The 19,198-nt window shown below is 42.3% G+C and overlaps 1 protein-coding gene across 1 annotated transcript in view; it reads right to left on the bottom strand.

The window, feature by feature from the left end:
• The window catches only part of phactr3b (phosphatase and actin regulator 3b), a 49,808-nt gene extending 35,324 nt beyond the window's left edge, over window positions 1-14,484 (bottom strand). The window contains exon 1 of the mRNA XM_035632378.2: window positions 14,232-14,484. Coding sequence (XP_035488271.1) covers window positions 14,232-14,346 — 115 coding nt within the window. The 5' untranslated portion in view covers window positions 14,347-14,484. The remainder of the gene's footprint in view (window positions 1-14,231) is intronic.
• Window positions 14,485-19,198: the final 4,714 nt, after the last annotated feature.

Here is a 19,198-nt window from a genome sequence, read left to right as displayed (position 1 = left end):
ATTTGTTTTAATTACATCTGCCGCGGAGAGCAAAATATCGCTTTTTCCCCCCAAATAAAGCACTCACTCGGCTGCCTCCACTCCCCAGCTCTGTGGGATGCAGTGTAGATATTGTAGAAATTACTGGCTGAAAATAACTCTGCTTGGGTGGTCCGGAGCCTCTGCCTTAAAAGGGGGCATCAAAGTGATCATATCGCAGCTCTGTTTCTATTTGTCTGACTCTTCCCATTCACATGACGACGTGGCATGAGGATGTCGAAAGGGCCAGCTGGATGCTTTGGATGCGTTCTCATGTGCGACATATTGCTTCAACTCGTCTCTGAAAGGAATTAGGTCAGCCCATGAAACAGTCATAAAAGATATATTGTGTGTAAATGGCTGATAGCTTAAGTCAAGTCCCCCAACATGTCTGACCTAGTCACAGGGTAGATGTCAGCCTCTGCTAAACACATAGTAAACTGTTGGTTTTTTTTTAAATGAATTATATTATGCCCCCCCCCCTCGGGAGGATGCACTGTTGTTACAAACATGTGCAATTCCAGTATATCAAACCCTGTAAGAACACTAAACTAAAGGGTATCACATGTAGAAAAACATCCATATAAATCAGCATTGCCCCAGAACCTACAGTATCAACGATAGCACTGTTGGCGAATAAAGTAAGTTGCATGCAGAGCAGTAATGACAAGCCACAAGCTATGTCACAAGCTTTGGGTGTAGATATGTTTTTCATTTTTAACTACAGAACACAATAGCATCAATTTTTCAGTCCTACTGTATATTTGACATCCTTGTTGTTTAGAGATCCCAGATTGTTAGCTGTAGGGGGAGGGGAGACATTGTGTGTTGTGTGTCACGCGTGTGTCTGTGTGTGTGCGCACGCGTGTGTCTGTGTGTGTGTGTGTCTGTCTGTCTGTGTCTGTGCGCACGCATGTGTCTGTGTGTGTGTGTGTGTGTGTCTGTCTGTGTCTGTGTGTGTGTGTGTGTGTGTGTGTGTGTATGTGTGTGTGTGTGTGTAGCAGGGGTGGGGGTTGTACAGCTTCATCATTTCAGTTTGTGCTACTGTTTAATCTGTACATGGAGACAACAACAATCTTCAAAAACGATCATGAATTTTTTTTTTTCTGTTCTCTTAAATTGTCAAATATAGCACATTGTTGCATCTGGTGATATCAGACAATTCTCTCGTGATTCATGCAGACGACCAAATCACTCCAAACTAAGATCAACAAATGTATCACGTTGATGCTTTGCATTCTAGTAGCCAGCTGGTATCATCTGAAACCACAAAAAAAAACACTGCATGTAATGTAATGTAATGTGTGTGTGTGTGTGTGTGTGTGTGTGTGTGTGTGTGTGTGTGTGTGTGTGTGTGTGTATGCGTGTGTGCGTGTGTGTGTTGTGTAATGGTCGCAGTAGACGTAAAATGTAGGATATGTGTTTTAATTTTTTTTATTGTTTCTGTATTTCGTAATTACCCCAAGCATCTATAATTTTCTGCATTATGTCAATTAAATATATATATATATATATATATATATATATATATATATTATATTTAGCTCAGATATCTGAATATCTGAGAGGCTTGATGTCATTTAGAAGACTTAACATTTTACAATTTTACTTATTACATATAGTGTAACATATGGTGTTTTGTTGTTGTTTTTGTTGTTGTTGTTTTATGGTTGATTCTGATATTTTAAACCAAAATAATTGCCTTTTGTTTTTACGCAAAAAAATAAGATTTGTTTTGTTTTTTTAGCACTACAACCACAAATATACTAGTTTGGGGATGTAAACCGCTAATTCAAGTGACATCACTTTATCTTTAGGCAATTTATCAGACTTTGATGTGTAAAGTTAGTGGTGTTCCCCTTCACATGAATAAATAAAAGTGATATGTTGAGATAATGCCCTGTAGTGTGAGTCTCCTGCATAGTGGGTGGTTATGTCCTGCCAATACATTGGTGGAGAGTGACGTCATGTATTGTCCTTCCTGCCGTGCTGCTCCCCAGGGTGCTGCTGACAGAGGGACACGGAGATGTCTCTGCATAGCGCATAATGGCATGACAGATGAGTTGGCACAAAAAAAGAGGTACTTTTGAATTAGCCATTGTAGCACTGAGTCTCGGCTGGCTAATAAAAAATAATCAATGCTGCACCAAAGACTCAAGGGTAAAAACCCACTGATGAGCAACCCATTACCGTCTCAGCAAAATCAACCTTTCTTTTATATATCAATTTTAATCACATCACATCCAAATTAATCATGGCCATACTGCCCATACGTAATCCTTCATCACAGCTTTCAGAAGCTTTCCACTTTTTAATAGACATGAGATCCTAAAACAACAGGAGTTGCATCAGGTCTAAAAATATCCACCAAGAGGCATGAAGTTACGCAAAGCTTCCTTTCCGGTGTGTGTGGAGTTCTTTTTTTTAACCTCCTCTTAAGAGAATTTGAAAAGGTTTCAGAGCTTATTCTAATGCTGCCTGCACAATGTTCATCCTTGTCTCAGTCTGAAGGGTGATTTGACATGAAGTGAATATTCAATTAAAGTGCATCTCACAATCTACCCCCATCTCATCTTTAACCTTGCATCATTACGCTACTATACACAGGAGTAATGCTGAGCAACACTGTCCATTCCCATATGCAGCATGACCTTGAAAAAAACATATGTCCCTATTCTTTGTGAGAGGTCGGGTAACTGCAGTGCTGGACTCACTGACTGTGACTGCTTGCCTCATTTATACAACACCTAACCTGCATAGTGCCCTCTTAAGGCAGTTTCTGCTTTTGACCCCACTTTACAGCATTTTTGGACGTCTCCTAATGTGATGGTGTTTAAGATGCCTTTCAACGATTTTCTGCTTAGTATTTTCAGAGGGCACAACTGCAAAGGTCACGTCTGGGGATGCTAGGCCAGCAAGCCAATTGAAAGAGAGTAGGATCCCCAGGTATAAAGTGTGTTGTGTAATGTTATGTTATGTTATGTTATGTTATGTTATGTTATGTTGCTGGGTTAGGGTAAGAGGTAATTCTGCTGCCAGGGTACATGGGAGCAGGGAGAGTAGGGGAATTCAATCAGGAGAGACGAATATGATGAATGAAAGAGAGACGAAGTGGATGAATAATAATTATTTATTACAGATTTAACAGAATGATATGTGATGATAAGTCTTGATAGAGTTTTCACCTGGCAGTAACGTCTGTCCTGAGTGATCCGCTCACAAGTGGACAGCTCTAAGTACAGGTGAAAACACTCTCAGGACGCATTGAGGACGCATTGAAATCCGTTCCCAAAAAGCACATTCGCATGTGGTTTAAGCCGCATGTGTCCACATTGTAATAGCAGTGAGAATGTATATGACTTTTGGCCACATTACGGACCATATACTCAACTGACGCCCTTTGCGTGAGCGGAAGTAAACAGAATTAGACAGATCACGCTTGTGATCCGCGGATGAATGCAATTTTAATTTTTTTTACCATAATGCATAAAATACCGTTTTACTTTTGTTATTAACTGCAGCTGTTACTTTTTAAAGTAGCGTAATAATTCCCTAAATGTCGATGCAGAGAACTGCAGTGAAAATAGAATGATCGGGAGATGTTGAAGGACGTTGTGTGTTCACGTGAACGAGGCATGTAAATAGCAGTAGAAGCGGATCGTAGTCATGGAAGAACTGAAGAAGCCACCTGCATCATTTAAGTCTTGTGTATCGGCTCATTGTGGCTTTTCTGTCAAACACACAGATGATGGTGGTCCTGTCGGGAATGGAGCGGTGTGTGTGCGCGGGAACCCAGCGAGGGAGAGAGAGTTGACGGCAGAGGTTAATGTGCGGTGCCGGTTGCAGTGTCTCGATTTGATATATAAGTGTAAAGAAGAAGTCTCCGTGTTAAAGGAAGAGGAGGTGATTTCGAGAATCGCCCACACAGCCCCCGTCCAAACCCCCTCCCCCCACAACACATGAACGCGCACCGCTGCCTGAGTCTGACTCTGACTGCATTGGAGGAGGAAGACACGAGCGGAGCACAACATGCTAACTGACGGCTCGGGGCTCATTCACAATTTAGAAAAAACACCGGACATTATCATAATATAAACATAAACAATGAACATGGCTATTGTTGGTGGGCATATTTGTCAAGCTAACATGTCAGTGTTGGGAAATCTGATGCAGTTACTTGTTGCTGGCAAGTTAGCAACAGGCTGCTGCAGGCTAAGCTAAAACATAAACACGTTTGTTTTGAGCTTATATTTTTAAACTTCAGCACATTTCATCCGTATTGTGACGATGAAACAGCTGCAGCACCTTCGTAGATTTCTGCCCTTTTTTTCTGTTACTATCTGTGACACAACGAAGGTGAATTTTGGGCCGTCCCGTTGCAGGTCAACCTACTTGTGTTTGCCAGAACTTTCCACAGACGTGGAAAGAAAGTGCTATGAGCAACTTCATGACTCCCGTGTCCAGGCTTCCACATATGGAGGTTTACATTTTGCACACAGTATTTTGTGCAATAACAATGTTTATTTATGTTCTGCATAGCCTGCTCTATATTGTTGGAATAAAAATATTTTAAAGGTTCAAGGCCTTTTCCTAATACTCACAGCATAAACAATCAAACCATTACATTTACCTCTTTACAAGCTGCACAAATAAGGAGTACACCATGTGTCATGACACCTGTTTATTTTTTTGGAACATCATACAATATACCAAATATATATATTATAATATTAGCATAAACAACATATGTAAAAAAATTAAGAAACTGTCTGCACAGGGTTTCCTAGCTCTAGTGTGAAAGCAGGTCTGTTGGCTGACTGGTCAGGCTGTGCTGTCGTCGACTCTTTAGGCAGTGGTCCTGTAGAAAGAATATCACAATAATAAATCAACATTACTGTAAAAGACTGACAACACTACAGCAGCATTATCTGCAGTGACAAACACAGTTTTCTGTGTCACCTTTTGTGGGAGCCAAGTATAATTGTTTTAGGGATTTGTTGGTGGACCAGCCACTCTTTCTCTTTATATTTGTGTTATGACTTTCTTTATATCAATATTGAAGATCATAACAGGTAGTTCTGAGGTTCAGAATCTGTAAAAACAAATTTAAAACAACCCACCTGGCATAAATGTTTACACTTTGGAATTTTTACAACATTGCCATATGGATTTGAAAGTAGCTTTTGTACACAAGTATGTGACCACTTCATGCTCAACCTACAGTATCTCGAGCCGACTCACCTGGTCCTCTGCTGACCTGCTTCTCTGGCTGTTGACGGGGATCGTCTGGTCTCGGTGCTCTGGTCCGTGGCAGACAACCTCCAGTTCAGGGACTTCTTCATGTACAACTTGCTGTACCTGGTACAAGAGAAAGGAGGTCAACTTAGCGAAATGTTCACACTACCTTACATTGGACAGTACTTTTCATTTCATTTCCTGCCCGTCGTCCGGACCGTAGTCTGGGAGCAGGGAGACAGTTTCTCCAGGGCCGAGGCTCTGCATCGCTCCGGGACCTGCCCCTCATGCCCGGCGTTGCGGCATTAATTATTGCACAGACTGCAACACATACAGATGCACACAAGCTCCAGCGAAGCTAACCTGGCGCTGGCTGATACACGCACAAGCTTTCCAACAGTTCTGTTGGTTACACAGTTCGAGAACATAAACCACTTTCACCCAAATGAAGCCGAAAAATTACCTTTCCCCCTCTTCTCCTCCCGGAGTTGACGCCAGCGGTGAAGAGCCACACCGATGTTCACTCTGTTCACTCCTCCTCGTAGTGTCCGACCTCTTTGTGGCGGTAGCCGTCTCTACTGCTCTGTCTGTTGCGACCGTTCTGCAACTCTTTTCTTCTTTAGTTCAGTGCCGCAACTCGTCTGCTAACCGGTAGCTCCGTAGCTCCGGTTGTTTGCCGCCGCCGCCGCCGCCGCGCAGGAGACTGGTCACGCGCCCGACTGTGTGGGGAACGAGCAGAGTGCGCGCAGGCAGGAGAAAGCCGGTTCATCCAATCACTTTCTTCGGACCGAACTTTCCGATTGGTCGTGTTTTTTACAGCCCTGCCGCGGCCACAGATGAGGGATTGTTTTTGTTTCCGTGTCGGAATCACTCAATGTATTCATTCGCCATCGGTTTGTTACGAGAGTTTCAAGTAATATGACAGAAAGTGCTACTCACAAAAAACGCCTACCCCACCTTTAAGTGTTTGTCCCTTAGTGAGATGTGAACATCTCTCCCTCCCGAATGATTCAGTGATTCATGCCTCATTTTGCACTTTCATTCGTTTTTTTGGCATATTTTATTATTTTGTTAAAAACAGCAACGCATTTGGTCTTTTGCAAACGGAAATGATATACGTGTTGACGTAGAGTCGTTCGTCCACTGGCTTCTACCTGTCCACGTGCCGTTGTGTCCTTGGGCAAGACACTTAACCCTTACTTGCCACTGACGGCTCTTCCGACAGTGTATGAATGTTACAGAAAAAATAGCAGCTGTGTGTGAATGGGTGAATGTGACTTTCCTGTAAAGCGCTTTGAGTGGTCTATATGACTAGAAAAGCGCTATATAAATCCAGTCCATTTACCATTTACTTGTGATGCCACGTGAAAACGGGGTTGGCACTTGGAGTCAAAGGGGAGATATTGTGGTCGAGTATATCTGCCCTGAGCAGCGGCAGAATAATCCCCCATGGAGTCCAGACCACGCAATGGTGTTGATTGACTTGCAGGGGGCTGATAAAGAGGTGAATCTGAAGATGCTGCAGTGGCGAAGGGGAGGTGGACGGTGTGCGTAACTGCATGAAAGAGCTGAAGCAGGTGGAGAAGACATAATTAAAAAGACAGCAACGAGATGATAGGCTAATAAGGCAGGTGTGCAGCATTGCTATTGGATAGGAGAGACCAGCTGATGAAGAGGTGATAGCTACCATGGCAACCCAGGGAAGACAGCATGAAGCCAGGAGTGTGTATGTTTGAAAGGAGGAAAGGCTGGATGAATGAGAATTAAAACTATGGCCGAAGCAAGCGTGAGGATAGTCTTCCTGGCTGAACTTACTCTATAATTACATTTTTCTTTGGTCTTAGGATGTTATTCACTGACAAATAGCCTGAACTCCACATACATTTCATTTCTAGCTCATAGGTGTGCTGCTAACTTCAAAGGTACATGGTCACACCAACGAAAATCACAGAAACTCTTTAACAGGTTGATTTTGAAATTGACTGGTTGACTGGTTATGGGGACCGCAAAGAAACTTATCAAAACCTGTGATAGTGATGTCACAGGTTAGAGGGATGTACTGTAGAGCCTCTGTATCTGACAAATGTTAAATGATAAATTTGCCTCATGACCACACATGAACCTTGCTAGTGTGCTAATGTTAAAATGCTTGTTAGATGCGAACCACTTCATGAATTAATAGAAAATTGAGGATAAAGTTACACTTTACCAGTTTTACCAAAGTAGCACTTTCTGTGCAGTTTTCTCACAGATTGAATTTTAAAGGTTCAGTAAGCTATTCTAAAGTAAAAAACGTTTTGTAAAAATCTGCGAATATTTTCTCACTGCTGTCGGTAGCTAGCTGTCGGTTCTGTGGGCAGAAAAAAAATCTTGGTTTTCGGCTCAGCCCAGGCTCTGTAAATCGAAAACAAAATGGTGCAGGCTGCACCAACAACAGTGAGAGGGCAGTTTATAAACATAAAATATAAACTCGTCGACACCTTAATAGATCTGCCAGCGCTAGCACAGCAACGCCAGGGTTTTGGCCTCGTGGTTTGCGCATCGGTCTCCCATACCCGAGGACTCGGGTTCGCGTCCCAGCCAGAGAAGGAAAATCATAACAACAATGAGAGAGAGTCTACTTTTGTGTTTTGAGCAAATTGGTAAATATTAGCATGATAACATGATATGCTAAGATGGCGGAAATGGCCAGCATTAGCATCACCATGTTAGCATTGTGAGCATGTTAGCTAAATATAGTATTTAGCTCAAAGCACTGCCGTAGCATAACAACAGATTTAGACAGCTGGTAGCATGACTGTGCATTACATTACGATTAAATATAGTGGTTACATCTTGTTCCCTTCAGGTTGTGTGAAAAATAATTGAATAAACCACAAAAGTAGGCCATTTACTTTTATCCTTTTCCTGACAGAAAAGGAAGTGACACTTTTGGGGATCCTAAGGGAAATGATTCATTTGATGTTAAATGGTATATAGCCAAAAGCTTTACAACTCAGCAGACGTCAATAGAGGCAACTGTATAATGACAGTTCTTAATTGTTCTTCTTTAACCACCCATGCACACTTTTGGTCTATTTCATCTCTAATTGCAGTTGCTGTGAAGTGACTTGTAACAGTGAATGAAATTCAACATGCCTCTTGAGCAGCTGAACATGCATGTGTGGTATGGTGAACATACATGCACAGTGGGTGGAGGACGGCGAAGGAGTCCAGGGAAATGTTACAGCAGCATGTCACATTATCACAACAGCAAACAAGGAGATGAGGGGAGCAAGTGAGTAGCAGACACCTGCAGGCTAGAGGTAACACCAGAGAATGACAGGGCACCTCCATCATTTCTATAAATGTACACTGCAAAAAGACACCTGGAGGTTTTGTTGTTGAGGCCACTGTAACTTCATCAGGATGTAAAACCTATTTTGTATGCTACTCAATGTCTTTCATTCAAAGAAAAATTCTTATTTACTAAAACTGCTAAGTTTTGTTTGTATTTTTTTGGCCATCACTTCTTTTGATCAGGCCCCGGGGACTTCGCTCAGCCTTGAAGCAAAAAAGACATGCTGGCCAGTCCGTGATACTGCAGCAAAAAATCCAATGCCGCCGAGGTGCAAGCTGGGTATGCGCGGTCACCTGTGAACGTAGTTCAAGTATGTGGAAGTCAGTCCGGTACTGAAGACTGATGTCAGGCGGAACGGAATTAAAATACATGTGGGTCTGATGGTTGTGATGTTTAAAGGACCAAAGCAGAAGATAAATGAGGAGCAGGTTGTGGTGTTGACGTGTTGCTCTGAGCCAACAGGCTAAGCTAACAACAACAGGCTGAGCTGCTCACGTATGAGGTCATTGACCCGCAGAGAGTTTGACAGTCCGATGGAGTTCAGTTCACCATCTCGACAAACGACATTAAAAAAATAAAAATTTTCACAGTGAAAACCCAATATCGGGGACGGTAAAGCTTCAGTCTGACCTGTTAGTGTTATTGTACGGTTCTTATGTTTTATATATAATGTTCTCGTTCATCTAAATGTTCAGTAACATGCTTTAATATTTTAATAAATTAAAGTTCTTGAACTTCTATCAATTGTTTTTTTCTTTTTCCTTATCAAATATGTGGGGAATGAATGTATTTCATGAAAACACGTGGCTCTGCAGTGATGTGGAAATATTCTAAACGTGGAACTGTTTCATAACAATGCACCATGCAGCCTTCAATTCATCTACAAATGAAAGTCTGATGATGTTGTGACATCAAATTAACTATAAACATCCAAAATATAATTTATTCATCACCATTAATAAGTTGAGTTTAACTTACAAAACACAAATGAATCTCACGTCATAAAAGATTTAATTTATTTTTGATCTTTTTGATTTGTGATCATTAGTTCGTCTATTGGACAAACTACATCTCTTCACCTTTTTTTAATTTTATAATATTAAATACAGTTTGGTCTTTGACAGTGACATTAGTGAAAATAAATATATTTATAAATATAAGTAAAATCAAAAAGCTGAGGTGGATCAAAGTGGTGAGGCTCCTAAAAAACTTCTCGAATAATCAAAGACAAAATATCAGTGTATCATTGGTTTAAATCAAAACATTGCATCTGATTAATGCAACATAAATAAATAAAGTCCTGACAGGTCATGTGATTGTGGGAGGAAACGATGTTGCACTGAAGAGAAGTCTTGCTCTTGGAGATCAACCATGGAGTAAGATCTTATGATACATGATGAACTCAGCTCAGCCCTGACTGCAGCAGACAGATGTGGAGAACCATGACACATATCAGCATTAACAATACACTGAAGACATGTCATACACAACTTATTTATTAAGACCCAATAATAACTTTATCCAGCACGTTGTAGTTATCTCTAACTCTCTCTCTCACACACCCACACACACTCAGCATCAGTGTCTCAATAAAAATGACTGAGAGACAGAATGAACTCTTCTTGCCAGGTTGTGGTTTGTTGTGGAGAATCCAGTGACTCGATTTCACTGGTTAATATTTAACATGAATGAACCATGAAATCGATTTTAGCGATTTTATATAAACTTACTTTCCACGTGAACTTTGTTGTTGCCGTCTGCATACATCCGCGGTTTCACGTCAGAGGGGAGTCCCGTAGAAGTCTCAGTAAACATCCGTGAAGTCCACTAGCATAGGATGTAGCGTAGCATCGCGTAGCATTCATGGACGTGCAGAGCGAGATCCAGAACGCGGTTTGCTCGTCCTCATAAACTAGAGGCACGACGGGAGAGACGCTATTGTGCAGAATCAGTCAGCCCCCGTCCAGGAAGTAACCGGAAGTCAGAAAACTTTTTTGGCACATGCGCTGGGTGAGCATTTTTCATAGAAATGAATGGCGCCGCCATCTTGTCTGGACAACATCCGGTATCTAGGTTTTAATTTGTAAATCTATGCTTTTGATTATGATTACATGTTAACATGTTGATTGCTGAGATCCAGAACAGCTGAGCCGGTTTATCTAAACCACTTTATCTGGATATAAAATTAAAAGTGAATGCACCTGCAATGCAGCTAATAATCTCTCATCTGCACACAATTTGGTACAGTTGGTCAAAGTTGAACCAGGGCATGTCATGTTCACCTTTGTTGTCTCTTCCAAACAAGATTGGGTGTTTGCTTAGAACCTGTTTCTCAGTCAAATCCTTGTAATTAATTATGTGAATTTAGTGAATAATGTTATAAAAAAAACAGTTGTAATAGTAATGCCATGTTCAGACTCAAAGTCAATTGATCGCTGTGCTGTTCGCACTACGCAACTTATGACTGTTTTGCACTTATTGTGAGTTCATACTACACAAGAAGCTCACACACCAGGAAAAAAAAAAACATTAGTATGTCTGGTCTGCAGCTCTATGTCATTGTCTAACCTCCCCTTGCGTTTGACTCCCCTTGCAGCTGATTTGCAGATTCCTGTACGCATTTGCAAATCTCAGTGCACATTCGCAGATTCTTTACACAATTACACATCTGATATTGCACACGGATTGAGATACGGTTACATACTCTTCACACAGAGACAGAGAGAAAATTGCTGACCGTTCTAATGAGTTCGCAAATTATCCTCCTGCTGTTTTGTGTTTTACTGCTCATGACGCCTTCTTTGTACCACACCCTGTCCTGGGATGAGATTGGTAGTAGTTGTCGCAGACTCGTTTAGATATTGGGGGTGTGGTTGAATTGTCCTTCCTATCTACTATTCCTATCTATCTACTATTCCTTGACTTCAGTGGAAAGTGAGGTCAAGGAAAGGTGTAAAGGAGGACTGATATGACTTAGGAAAAGCCAACAGCAATGCTTTGACGCGGATAGACCCAATTGGAGATGCAACGTCGATCTTTATTTACAGTCCATGGCTTATACCCATAGTTTACATCTGGCCAGTGATTACTTTTACATTTCATGTTGTAATTTTATTCATTGTGAATATAATTGGTAAGTGCCATTTAAATTAATTTAAAAGAAGACTTAAGATTATGCAGTGTATTGATTAGAACTGTCAAACTGCCATTTTTGACTAGGTGCACAAAGTAGTGCATTTTCTTCAGTTTTCAGTATCATACTTGTCCTCTCTGGTGTAATAGTTGGAAAAATTGGAGCCAGTGTGCCAAATATGTCTGCAGGCGAGTGCAAGTGTCACATCGTGCCTGCACAGTCTTTCTCCTGATTAAACTAATGAATTTCTGGTTTGCTGGCTTCTACATATGCCAAAAAATTGAAGGCAGTATGAATTCCACCTTTGGGCTACACTGCTTTGGCTGCACTTAGAGCTCTGAGCTGGTGATGTAACCTGTCTGTGCAAAACAAGGTGGCTGCTTTTTCGTCGCCTCTAAAAGCAAAAGCCTCTACAAAAGGCCATGTAAAGACATTTGAATGTCTTGTTCTGTGTCTGCTGTCTGCAGCTGGTAGAGCCAAGCATTTTTCAACGAGGTTGTTATGTGGTAAGTTCGGTGAAAAAATGTATTCAGGTTAAATCCGAGTCCTCACTGCTTTTCATGGCATCAAAATTAGCTGATTTGAAAACCCTTAAGTGAGTACGCAGTGTAGAGGAAGACACCATTTGTGTATCATAGGCCGAGTTTGCTGTGCAGCTGATTCACTAGGCCACTGCCCAGCTGGGGGCCTTAATAATGCCATCATCAGAGATCGGTCACTCCCCACTTCATCCCCTTTAATGGAGATGGTTCTTCAAGTGCCATGATCAAAGCAGCAGTAGGGATGCCAGGGCTAGCAAGGGGTTAGCACTGAACAGAGGGGATGTAAAGGTGGGGAAGGGCAGGCAGGTTATCACTGCTGCATTGCCCGAATCCCTGTCTGCTTGACTCTGCACAGGAAAATGTCAGCTCTGGATGAAATCTGCTGCAGCGCTCTGGAGGGGGGGATCTGGGTGAAATTCACCATAGTTTAAAATGGTAATGAGCAGTGCAAACAGTGTATCACGGGACACTCCTGCCAGTGCTACTTAAGAGTCGCCCATACACCAACGCCATTATGTAACCATAACAACCACGAAAACGTGACAAGCAGTGGCAACTGAGGGCACAAACCCTGCAATATCTGCCGTTGGCAATAGAACTTGAAGATCCTCCACGCAGTGTTGCTGTGGTCCTCGCATCTAAAGATAGCTGGCCCCTGTGTGAAACTGTCAGACTGCAACACACACACACACACACACACACACACCACAGACTATGATTCGGTAACCGAGCCCCTTATTTGTGCAGATACAACAGCTGTGCAGCAACAACTTCTCTATTCACCTCATCCCTTCCCCTGCTGTGAAACCAGTGGAATCTATGGTACGTGGGATGTGATGATTTCAAGCATCAAGTTGCGATGAGTGATTTATAATGTTTTCAGATCCACCGATCAATACCTTTCAAAACAGTATATCCCATTACTGCTGCTCGGTAGCAACAGAGCGGCAGTGAACGACCAGGCCCACCGATTCCCAGTGGGAATGTGAATCCCATCTCACAAATGAAGACGATTCCCAGACTAAGTGGCGTTTCACACAGAATGGCCGCTCATCACCGAGTGTAATGAAAAGGGAAAAAAAATAAACTAAACCAAAAAGAAAAAAAGAAGACAAAGAAAAAAAGCTAACGACAAACAGCAAGTGCAGCAGACAAACACCATGTCAGCTCACAGTTGGAGCCAAGAGCTGCCTTCTGCCATTTGGATCACCATGGAAACAGTCAAATACACAACCATCACTCTCATCAGCTTCTGCTCAACATACTGCAGTCCATGTGTGATGGCAGGTTATACTTTCTGTATCCCTAATGCTGCCAACAAATTATTTCACTATTATTTAAAAAAATACAATCACTTTTGTCACGGCGGTTTTGTTTACATAAGATGCATCTTTTGCAAGTAATGGACAACACTTGTGATTGTGAAGGGTTGTCAATCGCGGCCTGATTATATGGAGAGGAATACACTGGGCAACGGGGAAGCGTGGGGTAAACAGTGGGCTTTAGCTGTGAAGCATATGAGTCTACAAATGAGTAAATAATCACCAAATCGGTGCGTGCTATTATTGAGATAAGATGAATATACCGCTAAAATGAGTCACTGTAGCCGCAAGTAGTGTGATACAGAGCTGGGCAACATTCCATATGGGGTGTTGCACGACACGAATCCCTGATTCATTATGTCTGTGTAAATGACACTATTATTAGGGCAAGAAGGCCTACAGCGCAGCGCAGCGCAGCGCAGCACAGCACGACGCAGTTGCATACATAAATGACGCACGTTTAGCACGCGACCCGCGTTCGTTGCACACAGATTCACCGCGGTCGAGCGCGGACGTGATCGGGGCCGCGGCCGACACCGTGGTGCGTCTCTCACGGAGTCACCTGCCCGGGGCACGCGCTCGTGGGCAGCTGACGGATGTCCAGCACGCGTTCAGCCCCCCGCCTCCCTCTTCCCGCCTACCTGCTCTGTGAGCTTCACCCAGGCGCACCTCGGTGATGCTGCTCGGGTCACTCCGAGATCTCCCCCGCTGCAGCACGCAGTCCTCCTCCAGCCCGTTGGTTGAACACGACGCCATGGTCGAAGGGAGGACGCGCAGTCACGGCGCCGCCGGCCAAGGTCGCCAGCATCAAGTGGTGGGGCCGCTTCGGTGGCGCTCGGCTGCTGCAGCTGCAGCTCCTGGTCCCCGGCAGGCAGTGGTGCTGGGGAAATCCATTACGAGCGCAGCATCATGCCGCCTTCACGTGCGGCTCGTAAAACCCCCACTTTAAAGATCTAAATTCGATTTGACGGGTTCCCTTTGGTATAACAAGTCAAATAAAGAGTCTCCTGACTTTGCAAGGGTACATCGGATTCATGATATAGGGTATACAATGCAGAGACTACATTTTCCTAAATTGTTGGTAATATTGCCCCAGCTTATTAGACCATGGAGACAAAAAAAAGATGTATGTCTCTACAATACTGATTGGTAAGGAAAACTGCTTAAATCCAAAACCAACTCTCACACATAAAAATCTGTCCACAGAAAACTCGACTCAACAATGGCCCTTCGCTATTGTCACATTGGAAATTTGGGCTCAAGGATTCTGCTGTTGACTAAAGTTTCAGCTCACCTTTCTTCATACAAGCAAGGCTGGCTCTAGTGGAGGAATGTATCATAATACAAAAATCCTACTCGATCAACCACCCTTGAATACTATTTAACTGATTACGTATTTTTGCAGCGTGGAATTAGTATTTCATTTTTTGATGGCTCATACTGTGGGAGGCTAACTTTTAGATTGTGATATGTCCTACAGACCTTGAAGGCAGCTTTGTATTAATCTCTACTTGGGAATGGCAGAAAATAGGGACTCTGTGAATGACGTTTTTACCACTGGGCTGAGTCGTCCACATTATTAAATTAAGGATTTGGGGCTACACACAGATGCTCGATCTGTCTAATGACCTGCCACAGATAGTGCCTTTCCTCCTGACGCTAAACCACAATTAATCGTCAATCAACAGAAGGACTAAAATGCTGCTTGGAGAGTCTTTAACTCAGCAGAGTTGCAGACTGAAAGTGTTTTATGGAGGAAATTGGTGGGGGGAAATGAGAGGTTACCTTTTACAACAGACTAGTGAACTAGGTTTCCATCCAGTAAAGTTAAAGGCAAACTGTGGGAGTTGTGAGCACTTAACTCATACTCCATTACTTGATTAATAACAAGCAGAGTCATATGTTCCACATATACATTTCATTTTAACTTATGTTTTTGTTAATGTATATTTAAATGACTGCATACTTATAGATGGCGTTAATACGTTAACAAAATGTTCCTACTATAACAGAGGCAGCAATGTGCATAGTCACTTTATCACGTTTTCCCTAAAGATCGAGCTGAAAGGAAAAGAAAACATGGTTTTAATTTCCAAATAGCTGTGCTCTGGTACGTGATTGCATTTTACACTCACAGGTGACAGGTTAAGTGGTGGGTTGATCAAACCGAACAGAGCTGTGAGCAGAGCGATGTAACCTCCTGCAAAGTGGGAGGTGGAGGGGGTAGAACAATTAGAGACCTATACTCTGTGTTGAGTTGTAAAGCATTGATTACTGATTGATTCTTTCCATCAAGTCAGGGGTTCAGTGTCTGACTCACCGAAACGCAGCTGTCGCTCCTCTTGCCACACAGTCTTCAATTAAAGAAGATGTGTGGGTTGTCACCCTGGAAAGGAGAGAGCAGGACAGGGGGACGAGCCACCATCAACCACAGACACACATTGAGGGTGAGCAGACATGTCAGACCACAACACATTTGTTGTAGGGCCACAATTTACATTGCATATAGTCCAAAAGCCTTTTGAAACAAGTAATTAGAATGTAGGAGGAAGTATCCCATGGGGTCTTCAGGATTTGAGGAGTGCCTGCTACAACAAAGCTTGTTTCACTCTCTGCCAAAAACATTAACACTTTGGCACCTAACTCTGTAAGGCCATGTCTGTGAAGAAAGAATGACAATTGTATAGAGGTTTTCATACCAGCAATATAAGGCATTCAAAAAATGAATAGTAAGGCAGCGTATTAGACACATACAAGAGAGAAAGCACAAACATGAAGAGAAATGCACTTACAAAAAATATGCACCAGTCCAATAATGATATTCGATATTGATCCGATACTCAGATAGCTGGATTTGAATGTAGGTTACAATAGGGACAATCTATGGGAATGTATTTCATTCAATTTGATGTTATTTTATGTTTACATCTACATCAAATCGTCTATGTAATATGTATCAGCAGTGGGCCGGTAGACTCTCTTACGGACAAGATAGGACTCCAACCTGAACAGAATAAAATATAAAATACGCTAATTGTAAAATAAATCTAAAGAAGAATAAAACTCGCCATAATCTCACCTCACAATTGCATGTAGGGAGCTAAGAACAAAGGGTCAGCTACAAAAAGTTCAATGTTACTACTACCACTACTACTACTACTACTACTATACATAACATACTGCTTATTAATCAAACACAGATAAGTACTCAGCAATGGCCAACGCACAAAGCCCAGGTATCATTATCAGTATTGAAATAGTCAGCTTGGTGCGTTCCAAATTTTAAAAAAACACAGTTATGAAAACACATTCAAGACATTGTGATGTGGAGCATTTTTGTATTTGGAGAACCTTTTTACCTTTATTTATGTTATTTTATTAATGTAGATGTATCATAAGTTCAGACAGGAAGACTACTCTCATGCTCGCTTCGGTTGTACTTTAATTCTCATTCATCCTGGCTGTCATACACTCACGCATGCGCACTATCAGTTTGGTTATTGCTGTGAACAGCTGTTAATCAGCTGGTCTCATCTATCCAATAGCATTGCAACACACCTGCCTCGTTAGCCTATCATCTTGCTGCTGCTGTATGTTTAAATATGGTTTCTCTCTCTGCCTTAGTCCTCTCGTGCCGCTGTTCTGTTGAATTGTCTTTATAGGCCAACATAAAATAGTAACGGAAATAAAATACAGTAGACTATAGTGTTGTTATTTTATACACTGAAATGTGAGGAGCAAAAGTGGTTTCACACGTAACTGTGCTTAACACTTACTAATTTGCATGATGGGCATGACGCAAAAAAAAATAGTTTTGTTCTCTATCTGAGTAGATTTCTAAACAGCAGTAAACAATCCTGAAATTAATATAATGACATAATGAGAATAAAAGACTCTCCATCAGTATATTTCCATAAATGCCAGCCCAGCGTGGTACTTGATCCATGCGCTACCATGCACTCTGTGGCTTGAACTGTCAGAGGGCTGCCAGGTGACCGGAAAATGAGGACAGCAGGCTGCCCAGAGGAACCCCAGCTTTCAGCTTATTACAGAAGCAAACAAGATGAGAGCCGTGGAGTGGAGATTGCTCATCTAAAGTACATAGAAAAAAGAAGGAAAGGTAAGCAGGCGAAATATGGATACACTTTGATTTCTCAGCATTACGTATGTCAAAACAGTCCAAAAGTTTTTAAAAAAAACAACACCAAACAAATTAATTGCTGACTGACATGTAACAGATGCACACATTTACCTTCTCAGATGACACTGTGACCCCAGTCCAGATCCAAACACAGTCTGTTATCGATGACTCATTTCCCGCACACTGACACACTGGTCCACTGCCATGTGTGCCAGTGTGGTGCTGACATAGCCCAGCTGTCAACGGACTACCTCAGCTTCATTACGCCCCAAGCTGTTGGCACAGATGTGCCCGCTGCTAGATTTGACCAGCCTCAGACTAACAAACTAATATTAATATCAGTAACAAGTGGGCCATAAGAAGTGGGAGTGTTCAAATTTTATGAAAGCAAGTTTCGTGACGAGAAAGAGTGACGAGAAAGTTATGAAACACCAGTTTCGTTCCCTCTGGAAGATCAATGCCTTTTTTATACTTTTCTTTTGATATAGTGTCTGTTTTGTTCGTTGTTCGTGCGTTTCCATTGTTTTGAGTACACTGGACACTGAAATAACAGCAGACAGCTGAGGAGAAAGGAGACATATTTTAAGGTTTGACAAAGCCAACTCCTGCAAAGGTTGGAGCAGTTTTAATTATCTGACGAGAGACTTCTGTTTCGTCTGTGCGCCTCACTTGGAATACTTGCAAGTAAAAACACAGTTTGCTCCTACGACTGTAAGACTGACTATAGAACAAAATGTCAACTTGCATGTCGGACATGGAGGAACATTAATGATGATGTTTAGATCGGTGGTTGATGACGGGCAACAGCTTCCTGCTTTTGAAGAACAGAAGGGGTAAAGTAATACGAAAGGGACGAGGACATTGTGCACTTTGAAAGATGGACTGGCAATGGTTAAAGAAGCCCACAGGTTAATCGACAGCAGCAACTATTACAAAGAGATCACCTCTCTGAAGCAGAACTGACAGAAATGTGAGGCGCAGACTATTCACTGATATCCAAACTTGGGACTTGGAAGATTGTGAATTAACACAATTACAGGTTTCACGCACTGGACTTTACTATGGGCTACTACACGCACCAAATTCTGGGCCCTCTACATAAGCAGTCTCTGTGGGCCCCTCCAAAAGTCTCTCAACCGATGTATTCAGCCAATTTTTAATTGATGTTATGACACTAATCACTTAGAATACACTAATTACAAACCCTGGGTAGTCTCTCCACCTATTCCCCCTCAGTGCTACGCCCGTGCACGCGGGCAATACATGAGTATGTATAAAGAAATGAAGATTCAGTCACACAGGTCACATTTCGGAATAATTATATATCTGACCTGTGGGGGGCAGCAACGAGCTACAGGTCACATTTCGGAATAATTATATATCTGACCTGTGGGGGGCAGCAACGAGCTACAGGTCACATTTCGGAATAATTATATATCTGACCTGTGGGGGGCAGCAACGAGCTAC

This window comes from Scophthalmus maximus, chromosome 6 (genome assembly GCF_022379125.1).
Source record: "Scophthalmus maximus strain ysfricsl-2021 chromosome 6, ASM2237912v1, whole genome shotgun sequence".
NCBI classification, from domain to species: Eukaryota; Metazoa; Chordata; class Actinopteri; order Pleuronectiformes; family Scophthalmidae; genus Scophthalmus; species Scophthalmus maximus.
The sequence above is the reverse complement of the archived record's forward strand: the minus strand, read 5'-3'. Positions and strand labels throughout refer to the sequence as shown.